The sequence below is a fragment of the Lygodium microphyllum genome, chromosome 5 (genome assembly GCF_053477565.2).
Source record: "Lygodium microphyllum isolate KBCC chromosome 5, Lygodium_microphyllum_v1.1.10, whole genome shotgun sequence".
NCBI lineage: Eukaryota > Viridiplantae > Streptophyta > Polypodiopsida > Schizaeales > Lygodiaceae > Lygodium > Lygodium microphyllum.
In genome coordinates this window covers 163916077-163936396 of record NC_141139.1, presented here as the reverse complement: position 1 = coordinate 163936396, position 20320 = coordinate 163916077, and the positions used below count along the sequence as shown (strand labels likewise).

At 40.9% G+C, this 20320-nt stretch overlaps 1 protein-coding gene and 1 pseudogene across 3 annotated transcripts in view; one reads left to right on the top strand and one right to left on the bottom strand.

The window, feature by feature from the left end:
- The window catches only part of LOC148036628 (TOM1-like protein 9), a 122591-nt gene that overhangs the window by 65120 nt on the left and 37151 nt on the right, over nt 1-20320 (top strand). For all 3 annotated transcript variants that reach the window (XM_087678636.1, XM_087678634.1, XM_087678635.1), the window contains one exon: nt 9770-9868. In XM_087678636.1, the coding sequence (XP_087534762.1) occupies nt 9782-9868 (87 nt within the window). In that variant the 5' untranslated portion in view covers nt 9770-9781. The remainder of the gene's footprint in view (nt 1-9769; nt 9869-20320) is intronic.
- On the bottom strand, nt 11087-17382 carry LOC148036629 (uncharacterized; annotated as a pseudogene).

Sequence of the window (20320 nt, the reverse complement as noted above, 5' to 3'; positions counted from 1 at the left end):
AGGTCATTAGATAATTCTTCAATACGAGCTTCAAGAACCTCAACATGCTGAAATCATTGCAATGCCTTCAATCTTAAAGTCCATCTTGCTCAAAAATGATGGTAAAAAAGCTTTGAAAGTCAAGAAGAGCCAAAGAATGAAGAAATTGAAGCTTCCCAATCTAACACTATGGCTAACCTACTGTGTATTAGGGTTTCAAAGAGAAGAAATAAAGATTAGTGACTTTCAAGGCTTGTCCCTGCTGCTAAATACAATACCAAGTAATGGTTCAAATGTTAAGCAATCTGCAAGTAAGTGACTATTACATGCTGTGAACTACGGACAAAGAGCAAGAAATCAATGCAAATTTCGGCACATTTTTCAAACTACTTCCTAATGCCTATGCTTTCTCACAACTCACATTATAGTGCTCTATCTGATCCTCAAGGGGCTAAAGGATCATTGCTCCATGGTTAGATAGAAAGAAAATGACACTGGAGAGTAAGATGTTGCATTTCTTAACAGCCACCATGAAAGCTTCAACCAAAAGCTTGAAAGAGAAGGAGAAGGCTCTACTCAAAAGTAACTGAGGTTTAAGACTTCTGCCCGGGCCAATGGCCGCGGCTGATCTGCGGCTCTGTTGCGTCTAGGCTTGGTCTCAGCGGCACTGCTTATGGCACAGTGGCTTCAGCCGACTTAGGTTGAGGCGGTGACATTGGCGTGCTCATGCTGGAGAGATCATCGATCTCGTCCTCTATGATGGGTTGAGCATCTTTGAGATGCTGTTGAGCCTTCCTCACCCATTCCTTCACCTTTTTTATGGCCTCTAATTGTTGCTTTGGACGCGGGTATTCCCCTATCTTAGCGCTTCCCTTTTCAGCTATCTTAGGGGCTGAAGTCTGTGCCTCCGCATCTGAGACTTTCTTCCCAGTAGGTAAAGACGTAGCACTCTCGGTCATAACGATGTCAACAACTAGTGATGACTTGTAGGTAGGTTGATAACTGAGCTCTCTAACATCTCCTAGCAACAGGGCAACAGTTGGAACCTAGGCACGGAGGGTTGAGTGAACACGTCTGTAGTCAGCAAGGGCTAGACAACTGATGGATGTGGATTGAAGGCTAAAAATTAGGCACCAACAATAGGAGAGAGTGTGTAGACTGAGGTGACCTGCAAAACAAGGATAGACTAAATGGTGGGCAGCTTGTCTATTTATAGATGAGTGGATTCTCCCAAATTAGGGTTTGGCTTATAGAACACAAAAACTCTCTAGGAACATGTTTCTTTTTTAATGAAAGTTTGAGTAGCTACAAGTTTTAGGGGTTGTTTAAAAGAGCTTATCAATTTGTAATGCATTTTTAGCTCAACAAGTGGATCCCCTTTTAATTTTCCCTTTCACTATCCGGTGATGAGAGGGGACCGCTTCTTCTCTTGGTGCATTCAAGGTTTTTGTTTCACCTTTGCTTTAGTGACATTTGATGTAGACGAGGAGTGTGTGCGTGAGTTGAGTTGAGAGTGAAGGTGCAGAGAGTTGAGAGCAATAGAGTGTGAACTCGAGTGAGCATGACACAATGGGTATTCGGTACAATGACTAATGTACCACATTTTAGGTTTTGAATATATATATAAAGTACAAAGTGTAAGGGTGCGTTCACACCCGAACACAATGAAAGGCACGGTGACCCTTTATTTCCAACAACCTCCCACCTAAAGGCAATGTGCTTGAATGTAGAGGAAAGAATCAGCTAAGTGTATGTATGTACAAAGCTGAAAGACACATATACTATCCTACCCCCATCATCTGGCAGCAATGAGCAAACCGCTCGGGTGGGAGACCTTTTGTGAGAAGGTCTGCAGGATTATCATCAGTATGTACCTTGACAAGCTCAATGCCTTTGCTGTCAAGTACATCCCTGATGAAGTGATATTTCACCTGTATGTGCTTTGTCTTTGCATGAAAGATAGGATTCCGTGCTAGCATGATAGCACTTTGACTATCACAATGGAGGATAGGAACCTCTATAATCCCTAGCTCTCTCACCAAGTGTGAAAGCCATAAAGCCTCTTTGCATGCTTCTGTGGCAGCCGTATATTCTGCCTATGTAGTAGATAGTGCAACACCCTTTTGCAGTTTAGATATCCAAGAGATTGCTCCTCCTATGAACATAAATACATATCCTGAAGTAGACTTCTTGCAGTCAGGATGGCCAACATAGTTTGCATCCGTGAAACCAACAACATATGACTTCTACTTATCAAAGCAGATACAAAAATCCTTTGTGCCCTTAAGGTATCTCATGATACCATGATACCCTTCATTGCTTCCCAATGCTTTTTGCTAGGATATGCCATGTATCTGCTAACTACTCCCACTGCAAATGCAATGTTAGGACGTGTAGCAACCATAGCATACATCAAGCTACCAACAACCGAAGCATCATATCTTGGTTATTTCAGCCTTACCATCATCTGATGTAGGGCTGTCGTCTGCACTAAGTTTCACATATGGAGGCGATGGTATACTAATAGGTTTCTCCCTCTTCATATTGAAATGTTGCAGAACTTTCGTAATATAATCCTATTGTGATAGATAAAGAAGACCCTTTGATCTGTCTCTGAGTATACACATGCCAAGAATGTGATTTGCCTCATCAAGATCTTTCATATCAAAGCTATTGTGTAGACTTTGTTTTAAGGAGTCCAAGGCATGAACATCTTTGCTTGCAATTAGCATGTTATCCACATAAAACCAGGAGAATAAGACTGTCATCTGCTGCCTTCTTAGTATATAAGCAGTGATCAACTTGAGAACGATGAAATGCCTGAGATTGCATGAATGTATCAAATTTGTGATACCATTTGCGTGATGCTTGCTTCAGCCCATATAGACTTTTGTCGAGTTTACATATCATGTGCTCTTTTCCCTTGGCAACAAAACCATTAGGTTGTTGCATATAGATTTCCTGATGCAGATCACCATGTAACAAGGTAGTTTTTACATCCATCTGTATGAGTTCCATTTCCTCAGATGCAACCAAGCACAAATGGTTCACAAAGTAGTCATTTTGACTACAGGAGAAAAGATTTCATCAAAATCAACTGTATGTTTTTGCTTGTACCCTTTAGTAACCAAGGGTGCCTTGTACTTGGGCAAAGAACGAGAAGTGACTTTCATTTTCTAAACCCATTTGCATGGTAGCACTTTTTGTCCTTTTGGCAAAAGTATCAAATCCCAAGTGCCATTCTTCATGAGAGATTTCATCTTTGATAGTATTGTTTTTTGCCATTTCTTACTATCCTGTCTATCCATTGCTTCCTGGAAGCATGACGATTCACTACAATTTGTTAACATGACATAATCAGCCACATAGTTTACTCTAGAAACAAATCTATATGGCTGTTTTTACACTCTGGTCGACCTAAGGACCCAGTGATCAATATTTGCTGGCTGTTTAGCTTGTAAATTTGCATTAATAGCTTGCTATTTTGTAGGTACAACTTGCTGTATAACTAGTTCAGGTTGTTCCAAGTGCACATGTTCTTACTGAATTTGTGGGACATCATGGGTGAGATCTTGCTGATCATTTACAGCATTATTCCCTGCATTTTTAGGGACATTTTCAGCAGGTATTTGTTGTTGTCTAACGGGTATTCTTTGCTGTCGTATTGGTATATCCTCTTGGAATACAACCCTTCAGACCTCCTCTGTTCTTTCGAGTTGTTTGTGTATGCGATCTCCTTGGAAGATGACATCATTGATGTGTACTACTTTTCTTTTCTCGGGATCCCATAATCTATACCCCATTTCACCTTCATCACCATATCTTAGGAAAATACATTTACAAGACTTTGGCTCAAGTTGGCTACGTTCTTCCTTGTGTATGTGCACAAATGCCTTGCAGCCAAACACTTTCAAGTGTGCATACGAAGGTGGCTTGCCCGACCACACTTCTTGGGGAACTCCCTCCCCAAAGACCTGTCTGGTGATTGATTAATCACGTGTACGACTGTCATAACAGCCTCTGCCCAAAAACCATGGGGTAAAGCAGCATGTGACAGCATTGTACGGACCTTGTCTTGAATTGTCCGATTCATATGCTCTGCAACACCATTTTGGGGCGGATTATTAGGAGCAGTAAGCTCCCTCTTAATCCCTTTACTGTCACAAAAGTTTTGAAAGGCTTTGGACACATATTTCCCGCCATTTTCAGAGCGACAACATTTTAACAATTTGCTGGTTTGATTTTTAGTAAGTACCAGGAATTTTTAAAATTTATTCAATGCCTCGTGTTTGCGACGGATTGGATAAATCCAAACTTTGCGTGTGGCATCATCAACAAAGGTAATAAAATACTTCTTTTCTCCTAAAGATAACCTTGGCATTTGATATATATCTGAATGTACTAACTCTAAGGGTGAAGACTTTAGAGAAAGAGATTTTTTGTGTGACGTTTGGGCATGTTTACCATAAATGCAATGATCACATTGTTCAAAATCAGCATACCTCAAACACGGTAAATAACCCAAATGAGAGAGTACTTTCATTCCAGATTGACTCGTGTGTTCCAACCAGCTATGCCACAAAGAAACACTTGGCTGCTCAGTTATGGCGACAACATGGTCACGCACACTAGATACATGCAAAGTATACAGAGTATCACTTTTGGACCCCTTGGCAACCATGCGGGAGCCCTTACATATTTTCCATTTGCTATCCCCAAAGGTGGTGTGATAGCCTTCATCATCTAGTTGCCCTGTGCTTACCAAGCTCTTCTTGAGCTGAGGTACATGTCTCACATTATGCCAAACAAACATTGAGCCATTCTGAAATTTCAGTTTCACATTGCCAATACCTGCAATTTTACATGCATAGTTATCCCCCAAGTGGACAACACCATGTACAACACCAATGTAGTCAGAGAATCACTCATGATGTGGTGTGACATGAAAAGACCTCTCCACGTCAGAGTAAAACAGTTGAGCATTCAAATTACTCAAAACTGTCCTAAAGGTATCCCAACTTTCAGGTAGAGTGTATAGCAAGAAGGTAGCTTTGAACTCTTCATCAATATGAAAATCCAAAGCAATCAGCTGACTGAAAATTGAGTTAAACTCATTTAAATGTACAGACATGGCTGTACCCTCTTTCATGCGAAAGTCCATTTATTTTTTTAGCCAATAAACCTTGTTGGCTGCACTTTTCTGAGCATACAATTCTTCAAGCCTTTGCCACATCGCATATGCTGAATTCAGCTTCTCCATGTTGAAGAGCAAGTTGTCTGACACTGAGAGCTCAATGGTAGAGCGAGCAAGGTCATCCAAGTCATCCCACTCGTCTTGTTCCATGTTTGCTGGTTTGATTCCCTTTGTTTTGATGGACTTTACATGTTTCTTCTGCACCAAGACATTATAGCATTGTTTATGCCAGATTGCAAAATTATGAGCACCCTCAAGCTTCTTAATGTGCAAAATATTACTGTTGTCACTGTTTCTAGCCATAATTTGCAGTCCCAAATTGACTGACCAGTCACCAAATGCAAGCCCAAATATGACACAAGTGACCACAGTGCAGAAGAGTACCAACCAACAATGAAAATCCCAAGATTGCATAAATTTTCAGAATTAAAAAATTTTGTTTGTTGCACTCCTTAAGCAAATTTAGACACAATTAGAGACCAAGCCAACAGTTACATGTGAAATCCCCAAAATTTCACTACAATTTTTGCTCCGAAGGCATTCCTGAGTACATATTTGACAATTTGGGACAAAAGCCCCAAAATTTAAGAGGATAATCTATTCAAATTGCACCAATTCAAGTGCCAAGTGCATATACCAAGCAATTCTTGCACAAATTGATGAAATTATGTAAAAGCCCCAAATTTCTTGGGTCCGGTATGCACAAATTTCACTGAAATTGAAGAAATTTCATCGAAATGTAAAAAAGCCCCAAAATTTCATGGGCAATTGTGCATTGATTTCGCAATTTCTAAGCCAGATTTTCCACTTTTGCATTAGAGTCCCCAACTCCAGAAAAAGCCCCAATTTTCTTCGGGAGAATTTAGCTTTGTGCCTTGACATGTGAACGCTTGATAAAGGAGAGAAAAAAAAGGTATTTCCTTAAAAAAAACGATGATTGTTGCTTGTCGCGTGTGCCACATTCGTGGCGACTGGACCAATCTCGTCTAGTCCAGTTTGCTGTATGCCAATCCACCGTGTGCCAGTCAAACCCGTCTCGTCTAGTCGCATCCCGCCCTCTCGTCTAGTCCGCTGTGCACGGTGTGCATGCGGTCCCTTTCGTCCAATTGCAGGTCGTCTGTAGCCTGTGGCCTGAGCTTGGTCGCCTCAAACACGTCTCCTGTAGCCTGCGACCTGCCAATTGCCATTGCACATTTGGGACTTGAAGCTCCTGCTCGCTTGTGCCTCCTGCTCGCCTGACACTCGTCATTGGCTTCGGGAAGCGTGTACAGCTTGTGTGCTCTGATACTGGTTTGATATAGACGAGGAGTCTGTGCGTGAGTTGAGCTGAGAGTGAGGATGCAAAGAGTTGAGAGCAATAGAGTGTGAGAGTGAGCACGACACAATGGGTATTCGGTACAATGACTAAGGTACTACATTTTAGGTTTTGAATATATATAAAGTACAAAGTATAAGGGTGCGTTCACACCCGAACACAATAAAAGACACGACGACCCTTTATTTCCAACAACATTTGTATTTTGTATAATCATATGTTTGTATCTTGATGATCATGATCGTAAAAGGGTGCTCGGCAAGTGAACAAGTTCCCTGCAGGGGCACTATCAAAGTGGTTTGATTTGCATTTTACTTGAGTATAACATTCTGCCCTTGTATCACCCCATGCATTGGCATATTGTTCTTTAAACATGCATATGTGTGTGTGTGTCTCTCTCTCTCTCTCTATATATATATATATATATATTCAATTTGAGAGCAGTCAACTTGGATCCACTGTATTTGTGGTAGCTCACATGGCAATCTCTATGGTACTATTCTTTATATGGCAGCATATGACATATACCCCTCGTATTTTCATCATCATTGATGCCCATAAGTGTTTGGATAGCTTGTTGTTAGGCTGATTTGTCTTCCAAGTATCCCTAAGCGGTTATTAGTCCTTAGACCGGCATTACTTAATTAATTAATGCCTAGTCTCTAATGTCATCGTTGATATTAGTGGCTAATAAATTGGTCTAGGCCCAAATCTGATACGAATTGACCCCCAAAGCCCGGTTGGTATAACTTATTACAACTTTTGCCTTTGACACCCATTGCATCCTCGAGGTCCTTGGTCTGTTACCATGAAATAGTTGTCATGTGCATCACATGTGCTAAATAACCTTGCATATTTGATTAATAACTTAATCAAATGTTATTGGCAAGATTAAAGCATCTTAAAATTTCATGTCCCTGTGACAAATCTCCCCCTTGAAATTCTTGCAAACGTCCTTGATTGCATTGCATTGTGCCAAAGGAAAAGCATACTGCAGTGGAATTTTCATAAGGCATCACAGTCATAACATTAGCCATTGTTGTCTAACTGTGCAACATGCCCCAAACCTTGCTGAAAATTTCCTTCCAGCATAAACACAACATAAAACTGAAAATTAGTGCAAAACTATTGCTAGGAACCTATTGGATGCATCCATAACTCATTTTTTTGAACTGTTCTGACTTCAAAACCATGGTAAATCATGTTCTCAGCTTTAAACATTGCTGAAACTATCAATGGCATTTACTAACATGCTGCTGTCCGTGGAACTAGCTGTAAACCATTGAAAATTGAGCATAATCTGATCGTAAACTGATTAGTTCCTCATCTGAGAACTAATTATAAACTGTTGCAAATGTGACCCCAAATTGATCACAAACTGATCAATAATCGACACAAAAACTAATGCAAATCTGATCCCAAAAGTGACCATAAACAGTTCTCAAATTGATCAAAAATTGAGCTGAAGTTGATTAGAAATTTTGTCTCAAAATTGAGGTAAAAATTCATGCCAAACTGATCATAAATTGATGCAAAAGTATAGTCCCAGAGCCGTGGTAACAACCATACTTATTTGCATACATCTCACAGTGACTTGTACATTGAGTAGTGACCTCATGGAAGATATACTGTTAGCATAGTATTTTACTGCCACTTACTGCTAGCCACCTCCTAAATGTTGCCACTTGATCTACAATGTTGTTGCTAGCCCTCAATAGGTATGTTCTTGCTGTCCCCTCCCTGTTGAGGCTCCCAAACGGCTGTCTTTTACAGCAAATTGCTATTCTTTGATTAGAAAATGGATCAACAGCTCTCTCTCTCTCTCTCAAGGTTGTAAACCGATTGAATGGCTGAGATCCAATGTCCAAAAACGTTTTTTCTTAGTTGCATGCGTAATTTTTGCCAAGCAGCAACTTTCTAAACCCATTTTCTAGTATTATCTAGTCATTAAAGTATTTTTTCAAAATTAAATAATTCTAAAATTTATTTCAACCCTTTTGACCTTGCCCAAAATTAAATGTGCCCATCCATAATTAAATTGGCTAGGCCATTTGCAACTTGGAGTGGTCCCCAATTTTTGTTGACCCTTAGAATGGCATTAATTAATTAATTAATGCTAGTCCCTAGTATTACCGCTGACACTTAATGGCCAAACAACTATCCTAGGGTCAAGACTGACACCAACTGACCACCAAAACCCAGATGGCATAACTTATTGCAACTTTTGCCTTTGTCACCCACTGCATCCTTGGGGTCCTTAGCTTGTTACCATGAAATAACTGCCATGTGCATCACATGTGCTAAATAGCCTTACACATTTGATAAATAACTTAATTAGATGTTATCCTGCAAGATTAAAAATCTCAAAATTTCACATCCTTGTGACATTCAGCCTTAGCATTGTCTTGTATGTTTCAGCATCAGCCCTCTTCCAGTAGTTGTCGTCCCCAGTGACTATTGCTACACGGTCTATGCTGTCGTTTAGCCTCCTACTGTTGCTGATGATCAACTGCCATAATCTTCAACATGTCGTTTTTGTGTTTTCATCAGCACTTCTCTTCATCTTCTCCGTGTGGTGGTTACTATACTCAAGATTTGTCTTCAGTGGACGACACACACTGACATCTTCCTCAACTCACTCCCACGAGAGCCACTGGCTGTTGGACAGCTCTGTTCTCGAGCACCTTGCACATTTTTTCCTTCATTTACAGCATTCATTCATTCACTTTAGAGTTCTCTCTTCTTTGTTTGTATTTGTGTTAATTGTGTTTTGCATTTAGTGTTTGTGTTTATTGCATTACTGTGTGAGTTATTGTGTTTTAATTGTGTTTGTACATTTTATGTTTTCCTTGTGGAAACCCTAGCATATCTTCACAATGACCATATGCAAGGGCTGTTACAGTCAGCTTTTCTTTGCATTTGTTCAGATCCTTTTGGTTCCTTCATCATCATTAGTGTTCTTATTCTATCTCCACATTCTTTCTTGCTTCTGTCTTGTGCACTAAGATGGCATCATCACCATGTGTGTTGCATAGAGACATCTCTTTACTGCTCTTTTATCCCTGCTGCTGCACTTTCTTCCGGTTCTGCCCTCTTCTCAAATGTGATCATTATTTTTGGGTTTTGTGCTTTGGCCTTAGATACTTACGGAAAGGGTGGTGGCTTGCTGCCTGATTTTTAGCTATTTCGTGCAAGTGACACTTACTGAAAGGATGATAGCTTGCTGCCTGTTTTAGCTGTTGTGTGAATCTAGTCTCACCAAGCTTTTCTTCTTGTTTCAGGTGTTAGAAACAATGATAAAGAACTGTGGGGATGTTGTTCATCATCAAGTTGTTTCCAGAGATATTCTACATGAAATGGTGAAGATGGGCAAAAAACATGTAAGCCAACCTGAAATTCAAAACTCTAGAATTAAAAGTAAAATTTTACACAGTTTTTAATATGACATGTGGACATCAACATTGAGTGGAAATGAGAGTTGGAAAGTTCAGTGTACCAGCTATTCTCCTTTACATTTTTGGAGTGTTTCTAAATTATGAACAAGGAGCTGAAGAAGACTTGCAAGGAATTCTACCCGTTTCATTGTTGCAGATTACTTTGAGGTCATTGAACCATGTAAGGCTTGTCTTTCATCAGATAAAATTTGCCTTAGCATATGGGTTATGATGCAATATTATGCATTCAAGAGATCCATGTGGGTTCATGCCAAAAGCCATTCTGTTTTCTCTTGATGTGGTGGTTTTGTCAAGCTTCAACATTCCATATAAATTCCATTGAACATTTCAGATAACCCCCTCGTCCTTTAGTGTATGGAAGATCAAGTAGTTTAGTCTTTCTCAAAGGGCCACCACGTCTTGAAATTCAGTTTAGGTTGAGCATAAGCCCATGTGGCATTGTGAATCTGTTGATCCATTGAAACAATCTCTAGTAGGCCAAATTTTATGCCATTTTACTTGCTTGGCTTCTAAATGAGGCAAAAAACAATAAACAGAGCAAGGATGTTCATAGGAATGTAACATCCTCTTGAGAACTCTGCTGGTCAGCATAAGTGGTAAAAACTTGTTTGTGAATTTGGATTTGTTTAGTGATATGTACTTAAGTTGCTTGATGCCTTGTATTGGGTGCTATCTTTCAATATGGTTGGTCATTTTAGGCATTCATGATCAATCATTTAGTGAGCTGTCCATTACTGTTTTCTAGTTTAGTTGACTTGTATTTTTGACAGTAGTAAGTTCATGTTTATCGCATATGTTTTCTTGTGTGGCATTGGTGAAAATTCCCATATCCAACTAAATGCTATTTATTACTTGACAATCATGCTTTAGGATGTAGATAATTTCTGTATCAGGCATCAGTCTTGTTGGAGAGAGAGAGAGAGAGAGAGAGAGAGAGAGAGAGAGAGAGAGTATATTAACGTCTCTAAAAGGCCAATGTGGCCTATGAGACCAAAGCAATACATACAATGATGGTGTGTTTCTCATCTGGAACGAGAAAAGATGAAAAACATGCCTATAAGACTGAAAAAATGAAATAGTGTCCTATAAAAGGGGAACATGTCAATGATCTAAAAGTGAAAGTAGAAAAAGGAAAACTCTCCATCAATGATATGTTTGTCCTCTAAGGAGGTGTATCTCTGCATGGCTGAGGCGTCTCGGCATCTGTCTCCTGTGGCGCTCAATGATGGCTTTAATTTGTTTGTGGTGTGGATGTCTAGGCCTTCGTTCGAGTGGACGTGGGCGCCTAGACCGGCTAAGTGCCACTGCTCTATCCAAAGGGACACCTATAGAAGATGAGGTCCAATGATGATGTACTCCTGTAGGCTGTGTGGCAGTAGTAGTGGTATCTGCCATACTCTGTCGTGTATCAGTGAAAAAGTCAGTGACTGCTCTCTGTCTATGTGAGCCGAGCTGTGGGGGCCTCCTACTCCGTAGAATTGTTGCTCTGCGCCTTTGGAGCTCCAAGAGGAAGAATCCCAAGCATCTCTAATCCTCAAACTGCATGATCCGTCTCAGGGGTCCAAAACCCTCTCGAAACAGACAGTGGTATCTACCTCGTATATCATAATATGGAGTGTTTCGGCAGATGTAGTGTTCCTCTGTCTCTGGCTCTCTGTCGCATAGTGGGCATATGCGTTCCTCTGCCTATATACCCTCCCATCTGCCTATCTCAATCCTCAGGTGGTGGGATGAGGTGTGGATCTGACCAATAACTGTGCGTAGTCCATGAGGCAGCTATCTGTCCATGTAATTGGGTCGGGTGATGAAACCATCCTCAGATACCTGAAGGAAGTGGGTCTGGTAGTGTGCCATCCTCATGCCATGGGGGGAGGGGGGTCGGATCCAGGTCTTCTCCGTATCTAACTTCAGTATGTCTGCTCTGATCACATGGTTTAGCTCTAATCGGCTTAGGTCAAGTATAGGGCAATCCAGGCTATAGTCAAAGGGGGGTAGTTTGTCAATTTGCAGCCCATGTAGACTCATCCATGTACTCATCTGAGCATACCAACAATGTCTGTCACCATCTGCTGCTAGTTGTCTAGGAGAGGCCAGGGCTAGCCATGGGTATCTATTTTGGGGGAGCTCCCATTGTCTATGTATGAAAGTCACTGCTTGGACCAAGGCCTCAGCCACCATGGGTGATGCTCCCAACTCAGCTCTGATAATCTCATGTGGGGTCGAGCTCTTCGCTCGTATCATACGTGAGATCATCATGACTAGTGGTCTTTCCATATGCTCCCACCCGTCATAGTATTCCTTCTCTGGTCCATCCTGGTCTCCCAAAGGCTGACTCCTCGTGTGAAAGAGAATCGGACCCCAAATAGCTGCCCCATATAGGAGTGTGGGTGTAACCAGGGTGTTAAAAAGCCACAATTTGGTGCGCGGCTCATGAAATTGTATGTGAGCACATTGCCTCTCCAATGCACCTAAGGCTGCATATGCTTTTGCCAAGCAAGCCTCTGATGTCTCTCTCTAAGAGAACCGTGGTTCCTTCAATGTGACCCCCAAATAGACATACTGCCTAACCATCTCCACTGGCTCTCCATCAAAAGTAAACTGGTGCTCAGCTCTTGTCACCCAAGCAGCTGAAGTGTTAAATACCATAACTTTAGTTTTCCCAAGGTTCACCTTAAGATCTCTATCTGTGCAAAAAGCTGATAATGCATCCAAGTGTCTATTTAGTCCCTGAGGTGAGTCAGATATAAGTACAATATTGTCGGCATAAAGCAGTAATGGTATCAGCACTCCAACTAGGCTGGCTCCGGCTCCACCAGTTCTGTCCACATATTCTGAAATTTCATCTATGTACAACCCAAATAGTGTTGGTGAAAGTGGACAGCCTTGTTTCACCCCAATGGTGCTATTGATTGTATCTGAGATGCCCTCAGGTGTTCGTACTCTGCCTGCCACTGTCTCATACAAAGCATAGATACTCCACTGTATCTCTACAAGCACATCAATGTTTTGCATTCTTCTCATGAGTCTAGCACGTGGCACTGTGTCAAAGGCCTTGCGAAAGTCCACAAAACAGCAGTAGATCTTTTTCTTGAATGCCTTGCCTTCTTCGATGATTGCCCTCAATGTAAAGATATGGTCTAGAGTTGTATATCCCCTCTTGAAGCCAGCCTGGCCTTTTGATCTCAGGCCATGCATCTCGGCCCATTCACTCAATGCTTGTTCCATGATAGAGCCATATATTTTGGCCAGCATGTGTCCAATCATGATAGTTTGATAGTTACTAGGTAACGCGGGTCTCCACTCTTAAAGAGCGGCACAATAATATGGTCTGACCAATAGGTTGGAAATCACTCACAATCTACCCTATTAAAGATGTGAGCCAGCGTTGGTGCCAAGATATCACAAGCATGCGCGAAGTGTTCAGCTACTAAACCATCATGATCTTGGGCTTTTCCATTTTTCAGTTTCCATATGGCATTCCTCACTTTTTTTTCTGTGAAAAATCTGCAATTTGTTGGTCTTGAGGTTGAGGGGAGTGGCATAGGCTCTTGGCCAGGAACATCATAGAGTGTGCAAGCATATCCATGCCAATCATCCGGTCTAGTAATCTGTAGGGGTGGCTGGTTCTCATGCATCTTTTTCCATGCTCTCTTGATGTCTTGTCCCAAGAACATGGAATACATTTCTGTTTCTAGTCTGCTCAGGTATTCCCGCTTCTTTTTGCGTACCAATCTTCTAAAGAGTGTTCGAGCATGCTTATGTGTACATATGCCAAGTGCCACCTCTCGTTGAAAACGTGCTCGTGTCTCTCTGCACTCATCATCATACCAGCCATTCTGTGGGGTCTTACCTCGTGGAGGCTTATTTGACGGTGTAGTGTGTGGGAAAGCGTAGGCTGCTGAAGTGTGTATTATCTCGGCCAACTGTCTTGTAAACTCATCCAGAGAGGCTTGTGTGTCTAGCTCCCTCAATGCATCTCGCACAATAGTGTTGTATATGTGTGAGGTCGCTTCCACAAAATCGTAGCGTGGTAATTTTGGTATGTGTGGCTGTGCTTCGTGTATATGCCCATATTGCATTGTGAAAGCTAGAATAGCATGGTCTGCTGCTAATCCAACTGGTCTGTCTGAGATTTCAAAGCTTTTTATGTCAGGTAGCAAGTTGGGTGATCCAATCAAATAATCCACTATGCTTGACCCTTTCTTGTTATTCCAACATGTGAAACCATTAGATCTTGGCCACTGTGGCAGCCTGTTAAGGATGGCCAAACCATGTGCACTTCCCAATGCCAGTAGGTGTGTTCCATATTCTGTTATCTCTCTATCTTGGGCTGATCTAACTAATCCCACTTCATCTAATGCAATATCTCTGAACATCTCATCACTAGTGTCAAAGAAAGCAGATTGGTTGCTTCCTGTGCGTGCATTAAAGTCTCCTGCTAGTAGAACATCCCCAATTCTCATGAATCTCATTATGTCCTCATATAGTGGTGTATACGGGGATGCCTCTTTAGGGGTAAACTTAGAGTATGCAGGGGGAAAGTAGCATATGGCAATATACATGTCTCGAGTTCTACTTGTACGTAACCTGATCCACATGTATCTTGCCTCTACATCTCTATGTACCACTTGGACTATATCTCGAAGCTCTTCTCTAAATAGAATTGCCACACCTCCTGATCCCCTCGTCCCTCCAGGCCGCCTAGGCTAAGGGCGATATACACTTTCCCATCTATATCCATATACATCAGGTAGACGGCTGTCTTTACATTGATGTGTCTCAGTATACATAGCAATGTCTATCCCTTTGAAAGTATCCTCAAAATAACCTGCATCTGTCTTAAGGGAGCCATTGCAATTCCACAATGTGACATTTTACCTGCTTTCCGTGCCTCTAGAACACGTGGCATATTTTTCCTCTTGTGGGCTATCTCGGCTGGGGTGAGGTCTTCATCTAGGTAGATCTTTTCTCCTTTGAGAGCGATCCTCTTGGAGAGGAAGGCTCTTTTCTTTTCCAAGTCTCCAAACTTCAAGATGAGGACTTTTGTTTTTGTGTCAGCTTTCCCGACTCGCCAAGCCCCAATGATGGGTACATCTGTAGCCCCAGTTTTGGTGGCAAGAGCTGTAGCATCTTCAATCGGGGAGCTTTTCTCATGTAGTCCAACCACTCTTACGTGGAGTGCGTGTGCCCGTCTTTTTGCCTCTTCTTCCAAGGTGGCATTCATAACTTCCACTTTGTTGCCATGCATTCCTTAGTTCTTTTTTGCCACATCTATCCATTCTGCATTTTCTTTGATAGTATTCTCAACATTCTCCATTTTCTTTTGGGTGCCTTCCACCACACTTGCATAGGTTTGCATATCCTTTTTTAAAACATCCATTTCTTTTTGTAGTTCCGGTGTGATTTGTGGTTCCTTTTGTGCGTCTAGTTTCTTTTTGCATTTCTCTAGTTTTTCTTGTAGATTAGAGATCATTGAGTCTTTCTCTACCATGTGTGCATCCAATGTTTGTTGCATCTCCTTTTTTAGTTCTTCCATCATTTCTGCTTGAACCCGCTCTTGTATATCCTTTTCCATTTCCTTTCTCATGGTATGCATTTCAACATGGAGTATGGTCAATATCTCCTCATATAGTGTTTCATTAATTTTGCGGGATGTCTTCCCATATCTACTTGACCCTGGAAAGACATTCCAATCTTGGGTTTTATGCCCATAGGTTTTGTATCTCGTGTTCTTTGGCGGTGTATGAAACATTGTTTCCATGGTTGGTTTTGTGATTCTTTCATTGTCAGTTTCTTCCATCATGATTATTGTCAGTTTCCATGGTTGGAGAGACAGAGAGAGAGAGAGAGAGAGAGAGAGAGAGAGAGAGAGAGAGAGAGAGAGAGAGAGAGAGAGAGAGAAAGTTATATTAATGTCTACAACAGGCCTATGAGACCAAAATGTTGCAGAGAGAGAGAGAGAAAGAAAGAAAGTTATATTAACGTCTACAACAGGCCAAGTTGGCCTATGAGACCAAAATGTTGCATACAAATGTCTGGGAGATTTCAGAAGTCCCAGTGAAGCTACCGTTTATGAGAGAGAGAGAATAAGAGTGGGCAGCAGTTCACACTCCAAAGATGCATGTTCTGGAATGATAGAATGAAAGTACAATAGGTCTTAAGTAAGCTAAACATATCCCTAACTCAACTCAAGTTAGCTAACTCTAGAACTGATAACACAACCTATTAATGCTGTTGTGTTCACACTACAAAACCAACTCACTAAAACATTGGGCATTGCCCATAGAATTGGAAAATTCTAACACTTGCTTGTAGTGCCAATGTGGTAAAAGTATAGAAAGATCAGTCACCAAAGGGTACCAAGTTCAAGGACCTTCGAAAAGCCTCAAACTTCTCACGAGGAAGTGCTTTGATGAAAGTATTTGCAACATTCTTGTGTGTAGGGACATACATCAAATTAATCTTTCTTGTAGAGCATCTCTTTGATATAATGGTAATGTACCTCAATGTGTCTCATATGAACATGAAACATTGGATTCCGTGCCACTACAATAGCACTATGATTGTCAAAAAGAAGGAGTGTATGACCCTCCAAAGAAATATGTAGATCAGCCAACAATGTACGAAGCCATACACATTGACGGTCCAAAAAGAAACAGTGTCAACTAGTAGGCTGCCTAGTGTTTGAATCACGAGACCAATTTGAATTGTTGCAAGACTGTAAGTGCAAGTCTCCTTCCCAGGAAAAATAAATTATATGACTAAGTACCTTGCAAATATTTGGAGATTTGCTCGACAGCTTGCCAATGTATTGTCCGTGGGCTGTGCATAAACTTGCTCACTTGAGATATTACATGTTGTATGTCAGGACATGTGTTGCAAAGATAAATAAGACAACCAACAACTTGCTGTAAATTGCAACATTACACATCTCTTCACCATGATGCATAGATAGGTTCAAGCCTGGCTCCATAGGAGTACACACAATGTTTGCAATCTTACATGTTAAACCTGTGTAAAAGCTTGCCCACATATTGTGACTATGACATGATGATGCCATGTTGATTTGGGTTGAATTGAATCCCCAAATAGTAGCATAGATGGTCCATATTTGACATAGCGAATGGATGCTTCAGTTCAGCCTTGAAATATGCAATTTTATCCTCTTTATGTTTGATAAGCAGCATGTCATCCACATAAAGAATGATAATCAGCAAGTTCCCCCTTGCATTCTTAATATATAGAGTGGGAGCACCTAGACTATTTTTGAACCCTTTGTTGGCCAAATAAACATAAATTGTAGAGTACCATGCATGAGGAGCCTGTTTGAGACCATAAAGAGCCCGTTTGAAATGTGCATGTTTGTTGAATCTGCAAATGATAGTCCAGATTCCTTCATTTGCTGAAGAAATTCTTGGAAGATAAAAAATGAAATCCATGGTGATAGTTTCCCATGGCCTTTTTGTAATAGGCAGTGGTTGCAATAACCCTGGTGCCTTCTGTCTATCAAATTTGACCTTTTGGCATACAAGGCAAGATCTAACATATGCATCAACATTAGATCTCAAGGCTAGCCAATAGAAGAAAGTCTCTACCGCTTTGATTGTAGCATCTATACCACATGTTCTGCATACGGTGGAGCATGACTTTTTAATAAAACTTTTGGCCTTAGCTGTTTTGTAACGCATAGTCTTCCATGCATCATGAAAAGCCTTCTTTGAACACATAATGATCATGATGTTGGCCATTGATCAACTGTTCATAGATTTCGGAGAAATCTTCATCATCAGCATATTGCTCTTTCATATCATCCAATTCATGGTGATAAGAAATTGAAACAACTGACACTTGTGGTTTGCGAGATAAAGCATCTGCAACTACATTCTTCTTGCCTTCCACATGCACTATCTGAAAATAAAACATAGATAGGAAATTTGCCCAACGTATGTGTTTCTCTGATAATTTAGCATGTGTGAGAAAGTATCTAAGTGTTTGATGATCCGTTTGCACTACAAAATCAGCACCAAGAAAATGGTGCTTCCAACTAGAAAGTGCATGGACTCTACTCTAGTATGCCACAACTCGGCCATTCTGCATTAATACAGCACCAATGCTGTTTCCACATGCATCACACTGCACTAGAAATGGCTTAGACAGATCTATCAAAATAAATATTGGCTAGTCATTTTCCCCTTCAAACACCTAAATGCTGATTTCTCTTTGTCAGTCCATTGCCATTTGATATCCTTATTTTCAAGTGCATTTGAAGGAGAAGCAATCTCTGCAAAGTGTCTTATAAATCTTTTGTAGTAAGAGAATTGGCTTGGGCAACACTAACTCTGTATAGTGGTTTGTTCAATGGAGTACTGCTTGTCACTTGATTAATGTTACTCAGGATACTGAGGGTTTTGCGTAAGATGTGTTGTAGTTACTAGTAGCCACGACACTAACTAACTATGCTTCGAACAATGCATTTCCTTCCACCACTTCTTGGGCCTCTTTGTGAGAAACTTCCACTTCTAATGCATTTGCAGCTTGTTGGCCCTTTCACTTTGATCATCAGTGGCATCACTGTTAGCAATAGTGTGTCTTGTATGGTCATCTCAGTTTAAGTCAAAGGAGGACATTTGGAGCTTTGATAGTGTATTTCTCCTTCAGCTCATTTGTCCCAGACAGTTTAGGTGGAGATCCTTCTTTGTCTTTGTCACTAGTTAGCTTGTCTTCCTCATTTTTGGGCGGGATTTATTGCCACAGGCAGGGCAGATATTATCTTTTACGTGACGAAATTGATTCAGTGGTCTCTATCAAGCATCTGCATGCATTACCATTGAGCACACAGCTCTATCAGTGATTTCATGGCATGAAAGCACTGCATATGTGTTCAACTTCCGATGCTGGAGCAAATGCACAGCAGTTAACTGATCTACTCACTTCTAGAACTAGTATCTACTATCAAATAGGGTATTTCCTGGAGCATGCAGCCCTCATTATCTAACTTTGCCAGATGAAGAAACAGAAGATGACATACAACCCTTATTTTATGTAAATCAGCAAATCAATGCTAGGAGAGAAAGTGGTACACAGTCCTTTGCTCATCAGATCTAGTAAAATGATACTTCCCAAGTGGCATGATGTTGTCGAGCTGAGAACTATGCATCCTTTGATTATCATGATGTTGGCTGTGGAGGTCCTCAGCTATCCACAACTAGGAATCACCTCGTCTACTTCAGAATCCCTTCTCTTAGCTTGTATGCAGCCAATAATGGCTCTCCCAACTTGAATGCAGTCACAAATGGGAAGGAAAAGCTGAAAATGATAGATTTCACTCTTCAATCATGATGCAGAAATCTGACAATGAGTACCTAATATTATGATATTCTTGGGCTGCTGATAGTTTCAAATAGGCTACCCAAACAGATTTTAGTGGTGGTTTCAAGAGGACATGAAATTCTATTGCTTAGCATAGCATTTGATTTAAATTTAATCAAATGTGCCAATGTGATTTGCACATGTGAGACACGCCAATTATTTCAGAGTGGGACCTAGGGCCCTGAGATATTAGTTGATGCCAAAGGCAAAAGTTATAATAAGTTATGTTTGATAGGTACTAGGTGGTACTTGGTATCAGATTTGGGCCTAGACCAAATTATTTGCTATTAATGTCAATGGTGACATTAAAGACTAGGCATTAATTAATTAATTAGTGTTGGACTAAGGATCAATAACTACTCAGGGATTTGGTACATGTCAAGGGGTTGGTGGAAGTCTATTCCAACCATTGTGAGGGAGAAGGACGTTGTTAGAAAGTAAGAAGATGCTGTTGATGTGATTTCTAGCCATTAGGCATCGGTCCTATAGTAGAGGTGAAAGCAGTTTGAAGCCCTCTCGGTTCAAGTGACAGCAACCCAAGGTCCTTTTCGTATAGGCGACAGCATACAGGAGGGGGTAGCAGCCTTTTAGGTGGTCCCAAGCTATAGGTGGCAACTTTCATGGCTGTTTCAGTAGGACAATAGTACTTTTCCAGCCATTCTCGTATAGAAACTCTAAAATTTTTCTCTTTACAACATTCTCTCATTCTCCAGCCATCTCTCAAGTTATCTAAGTGATATCCGGCCATTTGAGTTATCCAAGGTGGAGATATTGAAAAATCTCTACTATAAATCCTAATTTATAATAGAAATTAGGGTTTGACAGCCGCCTCAAGATGCATGCTCAAAATTGAGGGCCTAGGACTTCAATTCCAGCAACTGAAATTGAGGAATTTCAAAAAGGTTTAAGAGGCTTGCCAACCAAGGTCAGATTTGAGACTGAATTGATATTTCAAGGAGCAAGGTGAAGGCCAATCCCCAAGCAAACCAAGGGCCAAATTGGTTTGGA